This window comes from Chrysochloris asiatica, unplaced genomic scaffold (genome assembly GCF_000296735.1).
Source record: "Chrysochloris asiatica unplaced genomic scaffold, ChrAsi1.0 scaffold00419, whole genome shotgun sequence".
NCBI classification, from domain to species: domain Eukaryota; kingdom Metazoa; phylum Chordata; class Mammalia; order Afrosoricida; family Chrysochloridae; genus Chrysochloris; species Chrysochloris asiatica.
This window is the reverse complement of record NW_006408937.1, coordinates 395,853-414,046: the sequence shown is the minus strand read 5'-3', so window position 1 is coordinate 414,046 and position 18,194 is coordinate 395,853. Positions and strand designations below refer to the sequence as shown.

The 18,194-nt window shown below is 40.9% G+C and overlaps 1 protein-coding gene across 1 annotated transcript; it reads right to left on the bottom strand.

Annotated features, from left to right (window-relative positions):
* Positions 1-392: 392 nt before the first annotated feature.
* Positions 393-1,354, bottom strand: LOC102824070 (small integral membrane protein 9-like). Its single transcript, XM_006876854.1, has 2 exons — positions 1,213-1,354; positions 393-526 (listed from the first exon to the last, which is right to left on the bottom strand). The coding sequence occupies exons 1-2, from the start codon at positions 1,352-1,354 to the stop codon at positions 393-395; spliced, it is 276 nt and encodes a 91-aa protein (XP_006876916.1).
* Positions 1,355-18,194: the final 16,840 nt, after the last annotated feature.

Here is an 18,194-nt window from a genome sequence, read left to right as displayed (position 1 = left end):
ATATTTTGTTTTCCTTAGAAATATCTTTGGATAAAAGCCATGCCTAACTTGTTTTTCTAAGGATTAACATTGAATTAGTTTTATTTATGTAGAAAATTAGCTTGGTGAATTTGGTGTATTTTCCATGTATCATTCCAGAGCTAAACGGAAGGAAAATTAGGAGTTAATGAAATAATCAGCTGAAAACACAGGCTACCAAATATCACCTTTGTAGTAATAGAGCAGATTGGATGTAGAAAAGAAGTGACTTTTAAAGAGGGAGTTGCATGACCATCAGTTTTGTTCCCACAATCCTCTTCAAAAGTTCCCCTGAATTACAGGCATGCAGACTGGTGGGGACGGATTGTTACCCTCCCTCCCTTGTGTTTCCTCTCTTCTCATCCCATAGCAGCTTACGTGAGGCAGCAGAGGATCCCCATTAGCATCATAGAGAAAAACAAAGCAAAAATAGCTGTTGGAGGTACGAAGCTCTTGATCAGAATCCACAAAGAACCCCTGAAGTCATCTGGCCAGGCTTTGCGGTTTTCTGAAGAAAGAACACAGATGTTCATTGAGGAGAGAGATCAAGCACCTTGGCCTAAGTTACACTGTAAGTAAGTGATGTGGCTGGGTCTAGAACCTGAGTTCAAGTTCAAACAGTTGCTCAAGAGCCCATATCCTTAGTTACTTTGCTGTTCCGCATCTAAGGTGCTCAAGCAGAACACATAAAAACATGCCAAAGTCCAATGGCTATCAGTTTTGTCTCCTCATAAAAACAGCAACAGTAATCTCTGCCCTAGTGATCCTAAGGGGTGTTTTGAGGTCTTAGTGAATAAATGGGGTACTTTGTGAAAGCAGGAAAGTTTTTATTAAAGTGTTGTTTCCTAGAGTCTGTCTTGGGAGTTCTCGGAGGCTAAGGGCAGTGAGTACTCTGGGAAGAAAAAGAAGGCTACCACAAGGTAGGTAATTGGTAGGGAGAGCTTTGAGGGCAGTTGGCTGGTGAAGATGAGGCTGCAGCATGCAGTCATAGGACCTGAAGCAGTGAATCATCAGTGTCCACACTCAAGTTCACCTAAATTTAACCACTTTTGTCAAGTCTCAGTTGGATTAAACCAGAATAGTTTGTTTTCCTGTGAATACTGATATTTTAAAACAAAATCAGTCTTTCCTGACCTGAGACATGAACCTTACATCTTATGATGTAGGGTGAATTCATTCTGATAGCAAACACACCCCTTGTGCGCTCTTCAAACTCTGCTTTGTCTTGCATTCCAAAGGCAACAGATACAGACGAAGAGGAAACTACAGTCTCCAACAAAATGCAAGTCAGAGAGCACAGCAGAAATCCTATGGTCAGCAGCTTCTGCAGTTCCATGAGTAACCCACACTCCTAGCTCACTGGGTGAAGGGAAGATTTCCTCGTCGTTAGCTAGTCACTCTTTTCAAGGCAACTTTTCCTGAAAAATCAGAAAAGGATGGTTTAATTCTTAGTATAAAATGCTTCTCACTTGCATGAACACAGACATAACTGAATAATCGGCACAGCGAATCCTGATCCAAGCCAGATACATCCCCCCTCCAAACAAACAAATAAACACCTCCCCCCTCCAAACAAAACCAAATACCAAACTTATGCTCAGTCAGGTCAGAAATCTTACATGCCCTCTAAAGCGACCCACCCCTTTATTCCTTCCCGACCTAATTAGTAAAAAATCTTACAATTGTTCAGCTCAACTCTGCAGTGTTTATCTTTGCCTCCTCTCCTTCACGCCACACCTTACTCACCAAAAAAATCCTCTTAGCTTTATCTATAAAATGTATCCAGAATCTGGCTACTTCTCACCACCTCCACTGCCAATGTGTCCACCCCCTTCAGCCCATTCTCCACAGAGTACCCATAAGATTTTGTTCAACTGTGAATCTGTATATATTGCCTGAAACCCTGCAATATCACCACATCTCACTCATTTGTTTTTGTTGTTAAATGCCGTCAAGTCAGTTCCGACCCATAGCGACCCTGTATAGGGTTTCTGATGAGCAGCTGGTGAGTTTGAACTACCCTAACCTTGCAGTTCAAACAGACTTTGTAGTCCAGCGCATTAACGCACAGCACCACATCAGGCCGCCTGGAAGAGCCAAAGTCTTTATCATGGTTGACCAAGCCCTCTATGATCTAGATCCTAGCTACTTCACTGACCTCATATCCTACTATTCTCTTGATCACTCTGATTCAACCTCATTTGCTCTTGAACAAGCCAGACACAAAGGAAACCCTGTACAGGGTCCCTATGAGTCGGTACTGACTCCAGGATATTTTACAACAACTACCTCACCAGGAGTCCTGGTGTGGTGCTTTGGGATAAAGCATTGCACCACAAGGTCAGTGTGAACCACAAAGTTGGTGGTTCAAACTCATCAGCCGCTCCTTGGAAACTCTATATGTGGTCAGCATGAGTCAGAATTGACTCGATGGCACTTAACAACATAACAACATAACTTCTCCAAGGAATGCTTTTAACCTCTCCTAATCACGTAACTCATTTCCTTAGCTCCTTCACCTTTTCAATGAATACAGTTGACTATTTTATTTTATTATCTGTTTCTCCTGAAAAGAAAGTAAGCCCCACAAGGGCAGGGATTTGTGTCTATTTTGTTTGTTGTACACTACCTAGACTATAGGTACTCAGGTGCTCAATAAACATTTTGAAGGACTTCATGATGAATTTGGGCAGAGATTTTTCATTGCCTGGTCCAACAACAGTCATCCCCCCTCCTTTTTGTTTTACTACATTTAAGCAGAGGACCTAAAAAAGTGGACTACTCCCTTTCCTAGCCACCCTAGTGGCTAGATGTAGCTATCTGACACAGTTCTAGACAATGAAACATAGTAGAAATCTGATGGGTAACTTCTGGGAAGAAGTTCTACTGCCTTGATAAAAGCGATGACACTACCATTTCCCTTCATGTTGCCTGAAGCTCAGGTGGCCATCTTGTGGTTATGAGGCAATGTCTGTGAGGACAAAAAACGGCTGCTATGGAATCAATTCCAACTCACAGTGACCATATGGACAGAGGAACTGTCCCATAAAGTTTCCAAGACTGTCATCTTTGTGTGGAGTCACTGGTGGGTTTGAACTGCCAACCTGTTGGTCAGCATCCCAGCACTCAACAACTCCACCACCAGAGCTCACCTATAAGATGAAAAGACCAAGAAAATCACATCTATTCTGGTTTTGACAATTTTAAGCCACTAAGCAAGACTTGTATTTCCCCAACACTGGACTTACTGGTATGAGAAAAATAAACTCTTGTCTGAGCCACTATACTTTGGGAATTCTGTCATTTAAGGCACTTATAACTGATACATTTCTCTACTGTTTGTTAGGGCTTACTGAAACCCATGCCAGGTGAGAAGCCACTCACATAAAAACTGACTTACCACCACAGGATCGGAAGAAGCCAGGGAGTCAGACCTCTCTCTCTAGGAAAAGATGGCTGAACTCTTTGTTTCCTAAAATCTCTGAAGTTCCAAAGAGAATCTTACTCCTTGTGATGTCATCTAGAGGCATCACAGACCACCACAATAAAATGAATATCACATAAAGTGAGTCACACACTAGTTTTGGTTTCCCAGTGCCTAGAAAAATTATGTTTCTGCTTTATTATGGTCAATTAAGTATGCAATAGCATTAGGGAAAAGTTTGAAAAATTGTAAGAATTACCAAAATGTGACACAGAGAAACAAAGTGAGCACATGATGTCATCTACAGGCATATCTTGTAAATATTAAAGGTTTAGTTCTAGACCACTGCAATAAAATGAATATCACATAAAACAAGTCCCACACTAGTTTTGATTTCCCAGTGCCTAGAAAAGTTATGTTTCTACTTTATTATAGTCAATTAAGTATGCAATAGCATTAGGAAAAAGTTTTAAATATTGTAAGAATTACCAAAATATGACACAGAGAAAAAAAGTGAACCCATGCTGTTGGAAAAATGGTACTGATAGACGTTGCAGATACTGTGCAAAATGCCACCAAGTGAGGCATAAAACAATAAAATATGCTAACCTTGTGCTGCACTTGACCCTCCCTCCAGGTCTCTCAAGCTGGGGGAACTGAAGACAAAATTCAAGCGTCAACTTTTGTTACTGAAGGATTCTCTGGGCAAATTATTGAATGATGCAGAAAGCATCAAAAGAAGTTGTAAGGAATACACAGAGTCGCTGTACCAAAAGGAAATGGTTGATATTCAACCATTTCAAGAGGTAGCATATGATCAAGAGCCAATGATACTGAGGAAGAAGTCCAAGGTCCACTGAGAGAATTGGCATAGAACAAGGCACCAGGAATTGATGGAATAAAACTTGAAATCTTTCAAGAAAGTGAGGCGACACTGGAGGCACTCGCCCATCTCTGCCAAGAAATTTGGAAAACAGTTTATCTGGCCAACTGCCAGGAAGAGATCCGTATTTGTGCCCATTCCAAAGAGAGGTGACCCAACGGAATGCGGAAATCATTGGACGATATCTTTGATATCCCACACGAGTTTTACTAAAGGTAGTACATGCAGGAGTCCAGCTCTCGCGGGGTTGTGGGACACGAGAGGAGACGCGGAGTCGGCGAAAATGAAAGCAATCGAGAGCCTCTGCTTAGTTGGCTGATGGGGCTCTCTCTCTCTGTCTTTTTCTCTCTCCTTCTCCTGGCCCGGCTCAGCAAGTCTTTATTTTTAACTTAAAATCACACAATACATAATGAATTGCTACTTTGATCTTTCCTTGAATTATTACACAGTTTGTCATAGCATTCTTACACCTGGTCGTTAGACAACTTTGACAAAAATATTTCTGTGATGTTCAAACTGACTTTCATCTCCTTTCCCAGTATGTGATAAACTGTTTCTTCTTGTTTCCACTAAAAGATTAAGTCAAACTTTACACAAATCATTTCTACTTATCAGACCCCTGATTACATTTTCTTAGTAACATAAGTTTCTATTAATCATCAATGCTTGCACTACCTTATTATTTCTACTAACTAGTTATCAATCTTCTATCCTACATAATGTGCTACTATTTTCATAGTAAAAGTATTACTAACATCTACTTATCTATTTTTCTAAAGTATTCATTAAATTGCTTGATAACAATGTTTTTATGTTTCTTTTCTTTTGAAGCTACGTGGCATAAAGCCCAACCTGGCTAATTGCTGCAGGAAATGTAGATTATCAAGTTAAAACTATCCTTCACTTAAGTTCATTATTTTCTGCCTATTTACGCAGGTGCTTGTATGTAGGGGTTTGTGAATTCTGGCTTGTGACTGATTGTTGTGAGGTCTATAGGGGTAGGTCAGCTTGACTTTAATTTGTTATCTGCTTTTGTGGTCTCACAAATGCAGTTACTTTGTACTTAGGTTTTCTGTGAAGGGGAGTTGCTTATACAATTCTCTTTGAATTCAGGCTACTGAAATTGAGATAATTGTTTTATCCCAAGGTTTGTAGAGCTCACAGTAAAAGCTGTGAATAGGGCAGTATTATATATTTTTTACAAGTGAATTCAGAGTTAACTTGAAGGGAAGATAGAGACGAGCTTTTGAGAGTTATCTGCTTTGCATGATGTCTCTCTTTCTGCTGGGACCATGTCAAACAGCAGAAGTGAAGATGGCTCTCTGCAAATACAGAAACAGCTACAAGCATTGATAGAGATACATTGATAGAGAACTTCCAGAGGTTCAAGCTAGATTGAGGACATGGAATAAGGGATATCATTGCTGATGTCCGATGGATCTTGGATAAAAGCAGAGAATATCAGAAAGATGTTTGCCTGTGCTTTATTGACTATGCAAAGGCTTTCGATTGTGCGGATCATGACAAGGTATGGACAACATTGCAAAGTATGAGTATTTCGGAACACTTAATTGTGCTCATGAGGAATCTGTACCTGGACCAAGAGGCAGTTGTTCAAACAGAACATGGGAACACTGAATGGTTTCAAATTAAGAAAGGTGTGCGACAGGGTTATATTCTTTTACCATACTTATTCAACCTGTATGCTGAGCAAATAATCTGAGAAGCTGGGCTATATGAAGGAAAACAAGGCATCTGGATTGGAGGAAGACTCATTAACAACGTGTGATATGCAGATGATACAACCTTGCTTGTTGAAAGTGAGGAGGACTTAAAACATTTACTGATGAAGATCAAAAAGCACAGCCTTCAGTATGGATTGCATCTCAATGTCAAGAAAACAAAAATCCTCACCACTGGACCAATAAACAACATTTTTATCAACGGAGAAAAGATTGAAGTTGTCAAGGACTTCATTCTTCTTGGATCAACTATCAACACTCGCGGAAGCAGCAGTCAAGAGATCAGACGACGTATTGCATTGGGCAAATCTGCTGCACAGGAACTTTTTAAAGTATTGAAGAGCAAAGATGTCAGCTTGAGGACTAAGGTGCGCCTGACCCAAGCCATGGTATTTTCAATAACCTCATATGGATGCGAAAGCTGGACAGTGAATAAGGACAACCGTGGAAGAAGTGATGCCTTTGAGTTATGGTGTTGGAGGAGAATATTGAAAGTGCCATGGGCTGCCAAAAGAACAAACCTATCTGTGTTGCAAGAAGTGCAGCCAGAGGGCTCCTTGGAGGCCAGGATGACCAAACTTTCTCTCATATGTCAAACATATTGTCAGGAGGGACCAGTCACTGGAGAAGGATATCATGTTTGGTAAGATGGAGGGTCAAAGAAAAAGAGGAAGACCCCCAGTGAAATGGATTGGTAAAGTGGCGGCATCAATGGGCTCAAGTGTGGCAACAATTGGAAGGTTGGCCTAGGATCGGGCAGTGTTTCGTTCTGTTGTACATAGGGTCGCTATGAGTCGGCACCAACTCGATGGCACCTAACAACAACAACAACAACAACCAGGTCTCCACTTGACTGGCATATAGACATCTTTTTCTTTCTATGCATAAGTATCTACTGCTGCTGTTATGTGCCGTGGAGTCGGTGCCGACTCATAGCGACCCTGTACAGGGTTTCCGAAGCTGTAAATCTTTACGGGAGCAGAAAGTCTCATCTTTCTCCCACGGAACAGCTGGTAGTTTCGAACTGCTGACCTTGCAGTTGGCAGCCCGATTCATAACCACTACGCTACCAAAGCATAAATATCTAGGTTATTGTTTATTCTGCTTGAGAGTTACTGGGTTTCCTGAATCTGTACAATTGTGCCTTTCAATACTGGAGATGTTTTTACACATTTACTCTTTAAATAATGCCTCTGCTCCATGCTATCTTATGACTCCTTCTGTTAATTCCATGTGATACACAATAGAACTTCTTATTCTATCTCTTTGCATTCATTTCTATATGCTCCTTTCTGCATAATTTCTTCATATACCTCTTACAGTTCTCAACCTTCTCTCCAGCTACATTTTATCTGAATGAAGTTTACATTTGACATCAATGAAGTTTACATTTCAATATATTTATATTTTCCCTTATAAAAGTTTATTTTGTTGTTTACCAAATGTTCTTGATAATTTCAAACTATCTCTGTTTCTTAAAATATCAGTATCTGAAGATTTTAATGGTCACTATTTTCTGCTTGCTTTCATTCATAGTGTGCTGTTTTCTTGTGTAAGTGAGTTTTGTTTTATTTGTGATTTTACTTTTTTCCACAGTCTTTTGAAACTTTATTTTCAGTTACTCCTTGAGGCCTAAATTGAATATGACTTCCTACAAAGAGGGTTATTATAATGAAATGTGCAAGACCTGGAGTTAGAAAACCAAAAGGGAAGAACACACTCAGGATTTCCTAAACTCAAAGAATTGAAGACAACAGTCAAGCCTTGGGTTGCAATATTGAAGGATTATGTGTACAAACCCCACCACTTATCAGTCAGTCTGTCACACTGTTGTGGTTTGCATGTTGCAGTGATGCTGGAAGCTATGCCATCAGTATACATGCCATCAGCCATGGTGCATAGGGTTCAGCAGAGCTTCCAGACTAGGAAGAAGGAGATGCAGACCACTTCTGAATGATTTGTCACTGAAAATCTTATGAATAGCAGTGGGACATTGCCAAATAATAGTGCCAGAAGATAATCCCCTCTCAAAAAAAAAAAAAAAAAAACCGACTAGGGAAGAGCGGCTCCTCAAATAGAGTTGACCATAAAGACGTGAATGAAGTAAACCTTTTGGTACCTTCATTTGTTGATGGGGCACACCTGAAAATGAGAAAAAACAGCAAAAAGTAAAACATCCATTAATAATTGGGACATGAAATATATGAAGTATGAATCTAGGAAAATTGAAAGTTTAAAAGAAAATGAAATGGGATGTGTACAAAAACAAACAAACAAACAAAATGCAGGTCATTAGTGACCTGATATGAACTGGTATTGTCCATTTTGAGTCAGATAATCATGTGGTTTACTATGCCAGAAAGACAAATAGAAGAAGTGTGTTTTTAATTTTTATTTTTTTGGTTCATCATCAAATAGAATATTTCAAGATCTGTCTTGAAGTACAATGTTGTCTGCCATAAGATACACTCATCCTACACTTACAAGACCACTATTATTCAACTGTACACAACCACCACGAAACCATATGATGATGAAATAAAAGACTTTTGCTAACTTCTTCAGTCTGAAATTGGTCAAACATGCAATCTAGAAGTATTGATAATTACTAGTGATTGGAATGTAAAAGTTGGAACCAAAGAGGAAGAATCAGTATTTGGAAAATATGGCCTTGGTGATAGAAAAGATGCTGGAGGTCACTAAGGATTTTGCGAGACCAATAACTTCTTCATTGCAAATTTCCTTTTTCAACAACATAAAAGGCAACTATACACATGAATCTCATCAGACAGAATAAACAGAAATCAAATTGATTACATCTGTCGGAAGAGATGGTGGAAAATCTCCATATCATCAGACAAAACAAGGCCAGGGACAGACTGTGAAACAGACCATCAGTAGCTCATATGTAAGTTTAGGCTAAAGAAAATTAAAACAAGTCCACAAGAACGAATATATGACCTTGAACATATCTTACCTGAATTTTAGAGACCATCTCAAGAACAGATTTGATTAATTAAACACTAAAGACCTAAGGAGTCCTGGTGTGGCACCATGGGCTAATGTGTCTGACTGCAAATTCATTTGAACTGCAAGATTGGTGGTTCAAGCTCACCAGCTGCTCCTTGGAAACCCTATACAGGGTCGCTATGGGTCATAATCAACTTGATGGCACTTAACAACAAAGACCTAAGACTAGAAAAATTGTGGGATGACACCAAGAACATCATACAGGAAGAAAGTAAAAGGCCATCAAAAAGAAGAAAAAATTCAAGCCTCAGTTTGCTATACTGAAATATCATGGACAGAATAGGGAATGATGCAGAAAGCATCAAAAGAAGATGGAAGGGAGTCATAGAAACTCCCAGCAAGATGGCCGACTAGGCAAACACACTACACAAACCTCCTACAACAAAGATATGAGGCCAAACGAAAAGACCACAGATGAAAACCCTGGAACTCTGAATTTCAGAGACAAGGTTAGAGAAGTGGATTGAGTGTTTTCTGGGAGGAGAAGCTGAGCAAAGATGGCAAGAGAGGGAGATTGGTGAACAGCCGACCAGACACAGAGGGACCATCTTGACTCTTTGTAAGCAGCCTTGGTGACAGAAGGTGGTTTGGTAGAGCAGATTCACACTGGCGTTGTGAAAGGTGCAATTCCTTCTTTTCCCCCATACTTCCCTGAGGTGTGACCAGCGCCCCCCCTCATCCACTCCTAGGGCAGACCCTGGTCTCCAGGAGTTCAGAGCAGTGGTTTTGAGTCATGCCAGTTTAAAGCAGGGGCCCGGCTGCGCCGCTTTGGTGCCTGGATTCAGGCCGGCTCGGCTCCAGACCTCCAGAACCTGCAGAGGCACCAGCCCAGCATTAGTCTAGCAGAAACCCTCCTAACTAGCCACTCTTCCTCCAGCTGCCCTGTGCTCCCACCAGACATTGAAACCAGCTCCATCAAAGGTTTCCATGAACTACTTTCAGATTGAGTGCTGTTCTTAAGTGCCATTGAGTTAGTTCCAACTCAGAGACCTTGTGTAGGATTTCCGAGGGGCAACTGGTGAGCTTGAACCACCGACCTTGTGGTTCAAACCAACACCTGTACAGGGTTTCCAAAGCTGTAAATCTTTACGGGAGCAGAAAGCCTCATCTTTCTCCCGCAGAACAGCTGGTAGTTTTGAACTGCTGACCCTGAGGTTTGCAGCCTGATTCGTAACCACTACACTATCGGAGCTCCTTAAACCAACACCTAGGTCCATAGAAATTCCATCTAGGCCCAGAAATTCCGCTCTCACATCTCTCCCACACCTACCTCATGAGTTCCTTAACTGACAGGACCACCTCCCCCCCCCACCCCCATCTCCTCGACCCGAGATTTCTCCTCTCCAGGTCCAACGTCTTGCTGTTTTTGTTTGTTTGTTTCTGTTTTTGCTCCCCCCCCTTTGTTTTCATTTGTTTATTCTTTCTTGTCCTTCTCTTTCCATTACCTTGAATTTTATCCATTATATCTCTACTGAACCCAGAAGAGTTGTGGGATGACATCAAGAACATCATATATAAAGAAAGCAAAAAGTAATTAAGAAGGCAAGAAAGAATGAAAAGACCAAAATGGATTTCTGAAGAGACTCTGAAACTTTATCTCCAGTGTAGTATATGGAAGAAATGAGGAGGTAATAGACCTGAACAGAAAATTTCAAAGGGCAGCTCAAGAAGACAAAGTCAAGTACTATAATGAAATGTGCAAAGACGTGGAGTTAGAAAACCAAAAGAGAAGAACATGCTCAGCATTTCTCAAGCTTAAAGAACTGAAGAAAACAACCAAGCCCCGACTTCAAATATTGAAGGATGTAGAAAGTATCAAAAGAAGATGGAAAGAATACAGAGTCATTGTATCAAAAAGTGATGGGCTATGTTCAACCATTTCAAGAGCTAATACATGACCAAGAACCAGTGGTACTGAAGGAAGAAGTCCAAAGTGCACTGAAGGCATTGGCAAAGAACAAGGCTCCAGGAATTGATGGAATACAAATTAAAGTCTTTCAACAAACTGATGCTACACTGGAGACACACACTCATCTGTGCCAAGAAATTTGGAAGACAGCTACCTGGCCAACTGATTGCAAGAGATCCATATTTGTACGTATTTGAAAGAGAGGTGATCCATCGAAGAATTTCAATAATATCATATGTAAGTAAAATTTTGGTAAGGTAATTTTAAAATGGCTGCAACGGTACATTGACAGGGAACTTCCAGAGGTTCACGCTGGATTCAGAAGAGGATGTGTATCAGGTGCATCTTGGCTAAAAACAGAGAACACAAAAAAGATGTTTACCTGTGCTTTATTGACTATGCAAAGGCTTTTGACTGTGTGGATCATGACAAGCTATGGATAACCTTGTGAAGAATGGGTATTCCAGAACACTTAATTGTGCTCATGAGGAACCTGTACATATACCCAAAGGCAGTTGTTCGAACAGAACAAGGGGACCCTGAATGTTTTTAAATCAGGAAAGGTGTACTCCAAGGTTGTATTCTTTTGCCTTATTTATTCAATCTGTATGTTTAGCAACTAATCCAAGAAGCTGGGTTCTATGAAGAAGAACGTGGCATCAGGATTGGAGGAAGACTCATCAACAACCTGTGATATGCAGATGATATAGTCTTACTGAAAGTGAAGGGGACTTAAAATACTTACTGATGAAGATCAAACACAACAGCCTTCAGTATGGGTGCACCTCAATGTAAAGAAAACAAAAATCCTCACCACTGGACCAATAAATAACACCAAGATTGAGGTTGTCAAAGACTTCACTTCGCTTCGATCCACCATCAACACTCATAGAAGAAGTAGCAGTGAAGAAATCAAATGGTATATTTCATTAGGCAAATCTGCTGTACAAGACCTCTTTCAAATGTTCAAGAGCAAAGATGTCAGTTTGAGGACTAAAGTATGCCTGACCCAAGTCATGGTAGTTTCAATAGCCTCATATGCATGTGAAGGTTGGACGGTGACTAAGGAAGACCATAGAAGGATGGATGCATTTGAGTTATGGTGTTGGAGAAGAATATTAAAAACATCATGGCCTGCTAGAAGAACAAACAAGTCTGTGTTGGAAGAAGTACAGCTAAAATGCTCCTTAGAAGCCAGGATGGGAAGACTTCATCTCTCCTACTTTGGACATGTGATCAGAAGGGACCAATCCCTGCAGAAGGACATCATGCTCCGTAAAGTGGAGGGTCAGTGAATAAGAGGAAGACCCCCAATGAGATGAATTGTCACAATGGCAGCAGCAATGGGTTCAATCGAACAATGATTGTGAGGATAGCGCAGGATTGGGCAGTATTTCATTCTGCTGTGCATGGGGTCTCTATCAGTTGGAATCAACTAGACAGCACCTAACAATAACAACAACAACCAGTAGGTTGGAGCTTAGGAAGTCAGTAAGTTATGGCTTTATGTTCTTTATATTCTTGTTCAAGCTGACCCTTAAAATGCATTATTGAACATATGTTGTTGTTAAGTGCTATTGAATTGACTCTGACTCATAGCGACCCTGTATGGGTTTGCCAAGGAGTAGCTGGTGGGTTTGAACTTCTGATCTTGTGGTTTGCAGTCCAGTGCCGATCCTACAGCGCCACACCAGGATATTGATCCGTATAATGGTTGTACCAATTTACAGTCTTCACAGCCCTCGCTCCTCTCCTAACCCACTGCCAGTTTGCCGTATATGAACATTCCCATTATCCTGTATCCTGGAGAAACAATAGCATCAGTCTTATTATTATTACAATCTGGTACATGAGACATTGTATCCCACTGTTTATTTAATTTGCATTTCCCTGATAACGGATGAGATTGAAGACTCTTTCATGGGTTTATGGATCATTTGTTTTTCTCGTCTCTGAATTTCTTGTTAATTTTGCACATTCTTGTAATTAGTAGTTTCACGGATTCCTTGTTGACCAGTAAGAATCCTTTGTACACTCTGTATACTAATCTTCTGTACCTTCTCTCAGTTTGAGGATTACTTTTTTTTTTTTTTTTTTGATACAGTGACCCTGTGTATTCTTTCCATCTTTTTTGGGGGTGGGGGGGGGATGTACATAAAAACACTCGGGAATGTATAATAATTTTATTAAATTATAAAAATAAGCCTGCCTCCTGGCCGCCAGCACCCAGTCCCTCTCTTTCCATGAGTCCACAGTCCTGAGAATTTTATTTTTACTGACAATATGTTCTTTTTTCATGAAAAGAACTTTATTTGAAACTTGGCAACCATTTTCCTTTGTTACTGTTTTTGGTGTCTATTCAAGACATTCTCTTCTCCAAAGTCATAAAGGAATTCTTCAGTTTGCTTTTCTAAAAGTTGTGTGATTTTGCCTTTCACATTTAAGTTGTTAAACTACTTAGAAATGATTTTTTGTATGGTGTAAAGCAGAGTCCTGTATCGGTTTTTCATATTGTGATTCTAGACCTGAACTTCTGTGCCTAAAGGCAGTTCTAGGATGTGGTAAAAGCAGATAGTTGCAGTAAATTCCACGAAGCAATCAATTCTGAGGAGTAAAACCAGATTCCCTGAACGGGAGCTGACAGACCATGACAAGGCATGAGAATGTTAGGAAAAGACAAGCTTTATGACCACTCACTCTCGGAGTTACCAGACTTGTTTTCCCAGGATTTTTCCACCGGGAGCTTTGCCTCAGTAAAAAGGTTAATAACTTATTCTTAGGGCGTCATTGTCCTTGAGTTCTCCAGACATACGTCAAAATGCTTGTCTCCACTTGTAACTAGCCCCCCCCCTTTTTTTTTTTAACATTTTATTGTGACTTTAGTGAAGGTTTACAGAGCAGATCGGCTTTCCATTGAACAATTCCTGCACATTTTGTTTCCTCTTACTGACTGCCATCCTCACAAAGTCACATCACTTATCCTACTTACTCCCTGGGTTTCCTGTTACCATTTCTCCTCTCCTAACCCTTCTGAACTCTGTCCATGGGGAATGCTGCCCTTTTCATCACAGATGATTCTTTTAAGGTATGCATGTTGTTGTCGTTGTTGTTAAGTGCTGTCAAGTCGATTCCGACCCAATAGTGTCCCTGTACAGGGTTTCCAAGGAACAGCTAGTGAGCTTGAACCACCAACCTTACAGTTCAAACGACTTTGCAATCTGACACATTAGCCCACAGCGCCACACCGGGCCTTCTTAACATATCCAGCAAGGTCAGTTTCAACCACAGTGTCACTCTTCGACGACATTTAACAATGACAACACACCTAACTAATGTCATTGCCCCCCCTAATAGACCAATCTACAGTTTGCCTAAGGAGCTCTGGTAGTGTACTGATTGGGAGTCGGGCTGCTAACCGCAAGGTCAGCAGAAAAAAACTACCAGCTGTTCGGCGGGAGAAGGATGAGGCTTTCTGCTCCCGTAAAGATTTACACCCTTGACAATCCTATGCAGGGTCTCTATGGGTCGGAACCGACTCCACAGCACACCATCACCACCACCACTGTTGTTTTTAGGTGCCATCGAGTCGGTACCGACTCATAGCAACCCTCTTCACAAACACAACTAAACACTACCTGATCCTGGGCCAGCTGCTACCACTGGGCCGTTGGGGGTCTTTCTCTTTTTTCCAACCCTCCACTTTATCAAACATGATCTCCTTCTCCAGGGACTGATTCCGCTGGAAAATAAAGTCTGGCCATCCTGGCTTCCAGGGAACATTCTGGCTGTATTTCTTCCAACACAGATTGGTTTGTTCTTTTGACAGTCCATAACACTTTCAATATTCTCCTCTAACACCATAGCTGAAAAGCATCAGTTCTTGTACGGTCTTCCTTATTCACTGTCCAACTTTCACATACATATGAGGTTATTGAAAATACCGTGGCTTGGGTTAGGCGCACCTTTGTCCTCAGGCTGGGCCGCAGATTTGCCTAATGCAATACGTCGTTTGATTTCTTGACTGCTGCTCCCATGAGTGTTGATGATTGATCTGAGCAAAATGAAGTCTTTGACAACTTCAATCTTTTCTCCATTTATCATGATGTTATTTATTGGTCCAGTGATGATGATTTTAGTTTTCTGTACACTGAGGTGCAACCCAAACCACAGGCTGTGGTCTTTGATCTTCATCACTAAGTATTTTAAGTCCTCTTTGCTTTCAGCAAGCAAGTTTGCATCATCTGCATATCGCAGGTTGTTAATGAGTCTTCCTCCAATTCTAATGCCCCATTTTTCTTCATATAATTCAGCCTCTTGGATTGTACGCTCAGCATACAGATTGAATAAGTATGGTTAAAAAAAAACAACAACCCAGGCGCATACTTTTCCTAATTTTAAACCATTCAGTTTTCCCTTGTTCTGTTAGAAAAACTGCCTCTTGATCTACGTACAGATTCCTGATGAGCACAATTAAGTGTTCTGGAATACTCAGTCTTCACAATGTTGTCCATAGCTTGTCATGATCCACGCAATTGAAAGCCTTTGCGTAGTCAATAAAGCACAGGTAAACATCTTTCTGGAGTCCTGGTTTGGCACTGTAGGTTAATGCGTCAGACTGCCAAGCCGTTTGAATTGCAAGGTTGGCATTTCAAGCTCACCAACTGCTCTTTGGAAACCCCATACAGGGTTACTATGGGTCGGAACCAACTCAACAACACTTAACAACAACCAAAACAAAAAGTTATCTTTCTGGTATTCTCTGCTTTCAGCCAAGATCCGTCTGACATCAGTAATGATACCCCTCGTTCCACGTCCTTTTCTGAATCCGGCTTTAATGGTTGCAGCTGTTTTTAGAATACCTTTAGTAAACCTTTACTCACATGGGATATCAGTGACATCGTGCGATGAGCTCTTCTAGTCAGTTGGTCAGGTCAGTCTTCCAAATGTCTTGGCAGAGATGAGTGAGTGTCTCCGGTGCCACAGCAGTTTCTTAACAGATTTCAATTTGCATTCCATCTATTTTCAGTGTCCTGTTCTTTGCCAATGCCTTCAATGCACCTTGAACTTCTTCCTTCAGGATCATTGGCTCTTGATCATATGCTACCTCTTGAAATGGTTGAACACCGACCATTTCTTTTTGGTACAGTGACTCTGTGTATTCCTTCCATCTTCTTCTGATGCTTTCTGCATCCTTCAATATTTTGCCCATAGAATCTGTCAATACTGCAAGTCAAGGCTTGAATTTTTTCTTCAATTTCCTCAGCTTGAGAAATTCTGACCGTGTTCTTCCCTTTTGGTTTTCTAACTCCAGGTCTTTGCACATTTCATTATAATATTTAAGTTTATCTTCTAGAGCTGCTGTTTGAAAGTTTCTATTCAGCACTTGTACCTCCTCACTTCTTCTATTTGCTTTAGCATCTCTACACTGAAGAGCAAGTTTCAGAGTCTCTTCTGACAACAATTTTGGTCTTTTCCTTCTCTCTTGTCTTCTTAATAACCTTTGCTCTTTCCTGTATGATGTTCTTGATGTCATTCCACAACTCTCCTGGTCTTTGGTCTTTAGTGTCTAATGCATCAAATGTGTTTTTGAGATGATCTCTAAATTCAGGTGGGATATATTGAAGGTCATAATTTGACTGAGAATTGAACCTGAAGGGTGATGAAGGGGTTCTCCCAGGGGTTCCATCAGTCTCTAACCAACCAGTAAGAGTAGACTTTTTATGATTTTGAGTTTTGTTGCACGTGTTTCTCCCACTCAGTCCTTGCCATTTCTCATTAGACTTTCACTAAGTGGTACTGGGCATATCGGGAATACAGGACATTTCTAACAACACAGGTACCGAATGCATCCAGTTCCATTTACTGAAAGCCTTTCCTTGCCCTTCAGATTGTCTGTTTCTAGTCTCTTCTGCTCCACTGGTCGATTTATCTGTTACTGTGCCTATACCAGGACTCCTGGTATGGTGCTGTAAGATAAGCACAGGACTGCTAACATCAAGGTTGGCATTTCAAACCCACTGGCTGCTCTTCGGAAACCCTATGAGTCCCAACCAACGATAAAGCACTTAACAACAACAACATGCCTATGCCACGGGAACTGTGGTGGTACTGAAGGTTCAACACTAGACTGCTAACCACAGTCAGCAGTTCAAACCCACCAGCTGCTCCACAGGAGAAAGAGAAGGCTTTCTGCTCCCGTAAAGATATACAGCCTTGGAAACCCTGCACCAGTCTCTGTGGTCAGAATCGACTCAATGTCAGTGGGTGATAGCGAGGCCTATAGCATACACAGAACACAAATGGAAGTGTTCCAACAAAATGATACAAATCAGGCAGTGCTCACTTATTTAGTTTAAGAGATTTGGAAGACAGTTACCTGGCCAACTGACTGAAAGACATCCACATTTGTGTCTGTTTCAAAGAAAGGTGATCCAACAAAATAATGAAATCCAAATAATATCATTAATAAAAGAAAGCAAAAATCCTCCCAACTGGACCGATAATTAACATCATGATAAATGGAGAAAAGATTGAAGTTCTCAAAGACTTCATTTTGGCTTGGATCCACCATCAACACTCACGGAAGCAGCAGTCAGGAAATCAAATGACGTACTGCATCTGCTGCACGAGACCTCTTTAAAGTGTTAAAGAGAAAAGACATCCGTTAGAGGACTAAGGTGTGCCTGATGCCAGAATGCTCTTTAAAGGCAAAGATGGTGAGACTTCCTCTTTCATACTTTGGACATGTTATCAGGATGGACCACGGGAGCAATAGCACATTGACAGAAAACTGCCCGAGAGTCAAGCTGGGTTCAGACAAGGGCATGGAATTAGGGATATCATTGCTGACAAAAGATGGATCTTGGCTGAAATCAGAGAATACCAGAAAGATGTTTACCTGTGCTTTACTGACTATACAAAGGCTTTGCATTCGACAAGCTGTCGACAACATTGCAGAGAATAAGCACACTTAACTGTGCTTATGAGGAACCCGTACATACACCAAGAGGCAGCTGTTCTAACAGAACAAGGGAACATGGAATGTTTTAAGATTAGGAAAGGTGTGCGCCAGAGTTGTATGCTTTCATCGTATGTATTCAATCTGTGTGCTAAGCAATAATTCGAGAAGCTGGATTATATGAAGAAAAACATGGCATCAGGGTCGGAGGAAGATTCATTAACAAAATG

What these genes read in the sequence shown, in the direction of transcription:
- LOC102824070 (XM_006876854.1), bottom strand. Translation starts at nt 1,354, where the DNA reads ATGGAACTGCAGAAGCTGCTGACCATAGGATTTCTGCTGTGCTCTCTG. An exon ending in GTTTGAAGAGCGCACAAGGG is followed by an intron (nt 527 to 1,212) that starts GTGTGTTTGCTA and finishes TTCTTTCTTCAG; the next exon opens with AAAACCGCAAAGCCTGGCCA.